We start from the raw sequence: 1,479 nt of genomic DNA on the forward strand, positions 1-1,479 counted from the left end.
CACTGAGCTCTGGAATCTTCTCCTCGGGTTCCTCCCAGAGATCCCGCTCTGGTTTGGGAATTCCTCTTTTCCTGGAATGTCCCCTGGGAGGTGGCACCAAGGCCTGGGGATGCAGGGGAAGGGAGGGGCTGCTGAAGGAACCGGGAGCTCCAGGGGAAAAGGGATCCAGTGGCTCTTCCTTGATGCCACGGCTCGGCATCCCAGCACTTCCCACTTGTGGTGACTTCAGGATGCTGAAAAAATCCGAGATTTTCCTCTGCTGGCCTGGTGCTGCACGAAGAGGAAAAGTGGGAATGAATTCCATGGGAATCAGGGAATGAGGAAGAATTTGGGATTTTGGTGGCGCGTCCAGGCTGGGCAGGGAATGTTCTGTGGGAAGGGAGCCAGGTACAGACAGAGCTCTCAGGAAAATGGGTCTGAATCCCACATGTCCCAGGCACTCAGGAGTAATTCAGGGAGGGTTTTCTGGGGTTTCTGCTCAGCCACAGGTGTGCAGGATTTGGGGAATAAAATGAAATGAGATTTTAAAAAAAGAATTTAAAAAAAAATTAAATGAAAATAAATAAAATCAAAATAACATAAATATATAAGCCTACATAAAATAATGAAATAAAATAAAAATAATATAAAATTTTAAAAAAAGCAAAATTAAATTAAATGCAACAAATAAAATAAAAAAGAAAATGAAATAATTACATTAAAAAAAGAAGTGAATAAAATCACAAAATCTCACAGAGAGGAAATTGGTCGAGGAAACTCTTTTTAATGGAATCCTGCAATGGGTTGGGTGGGAAGGGACCTCAAAGTCCCCTCAGTGCCACCCCTGCCATGGCAGGGACACCTTCCCCTGTCCCAGGCTGCTCCAGCCCCAGTGCCCAGCCTGGCCTTGGCCATCCCAGGGATCAGGGGCAGCCCCAGCTGCTCTGGGAATCCCAAAATCCCACCCCAGTCTCCCTCTCCAGGGAATTCCCTCCATTCCCAGCTCTCCCACCTGGGATTGGATCCATCCCCACCCCGACACCTCTCTGGGAAGGGATTTTGGGATCCGGGGGCTTCACTGGGAATCTCAGGGCTCCAGGAAGGGTCTCCCTTCCCTTTTCCATCCCCAACTTCCATAAAAATCCCTCGGGATGGATTCTGAGTGTCCCAAATCCCAGAATGGTTTGGGTGGGAAGGGCCCTTCAACCCCATCCCATTCCAATCCCACCATCCCAGGCTGCTCCAGCCCCAGTGTCCAGCCTGGCCTTGGGCACTGCCAGGGATGCAGGGGCAGCCCCAGCTGCTCTGGCAATCCCAGCCCAGCCAGGAATTCCTCATTGCCAAGATGCCATCCATGCCTGCCCTCTGGCAGTGGGAGCCATTCCCTGGGTGCTGTCCCTGCAGGCCTTGGCCCCAGTCCCTCTGCAGCTCTCCTGGAGCCCCTGCAGGCCCTGCAATGTGCTGGAAGCTCTCCCTGGAGCTTTCCCTTCCCCAGGGGAT

At 51.7% G+C, this 1,479-nt stretch overlaps 1 protein-coding gene across 2 annotated transcripts in view; it reads right to left on the bottom strand.

The window, feature by feature from the left end:
* The window catches only part of FBH1 (F-box DNA helicase 1), a 35,805-nt gene extending 35,450 nt beyond the window's left edge, over window positions 1–355 (bottom strand). For both annotated transcript variants that reach the window (XR_004082371.1, XM_031061887.1), the window contains exon 1: window positions 1–355. This exon is cut by the window's left edge and continues 212 nt beyond it. Coding sequence is in view for 1 of the 2 variants with exons in the window: in XM_031061887.1 (XP_030917747.1) it covers window positions 1–304 (304 nt within the window). In the remaining variant the exon portion in view is untranslated.
* Between the last annotated feature and the right edge of the window lie 1,124 nt (window positions 356–1,479).

Source organism: Geospiza fortis, unplaced genomic scaffold (genome assembly GCF_000277835.1).
Source record: "Geospiza fortis unplaced genomic scaffold, GeoFor_1.0 scaffold61, whole genome shotgun sequence".
In the NCBI taxonomy this organism is placed as follows: Eukaryota; Metazoa; Chordata; class Aves; order Passeriformes; family Thraupidae; genus Geospiza; species Geospiza fortis.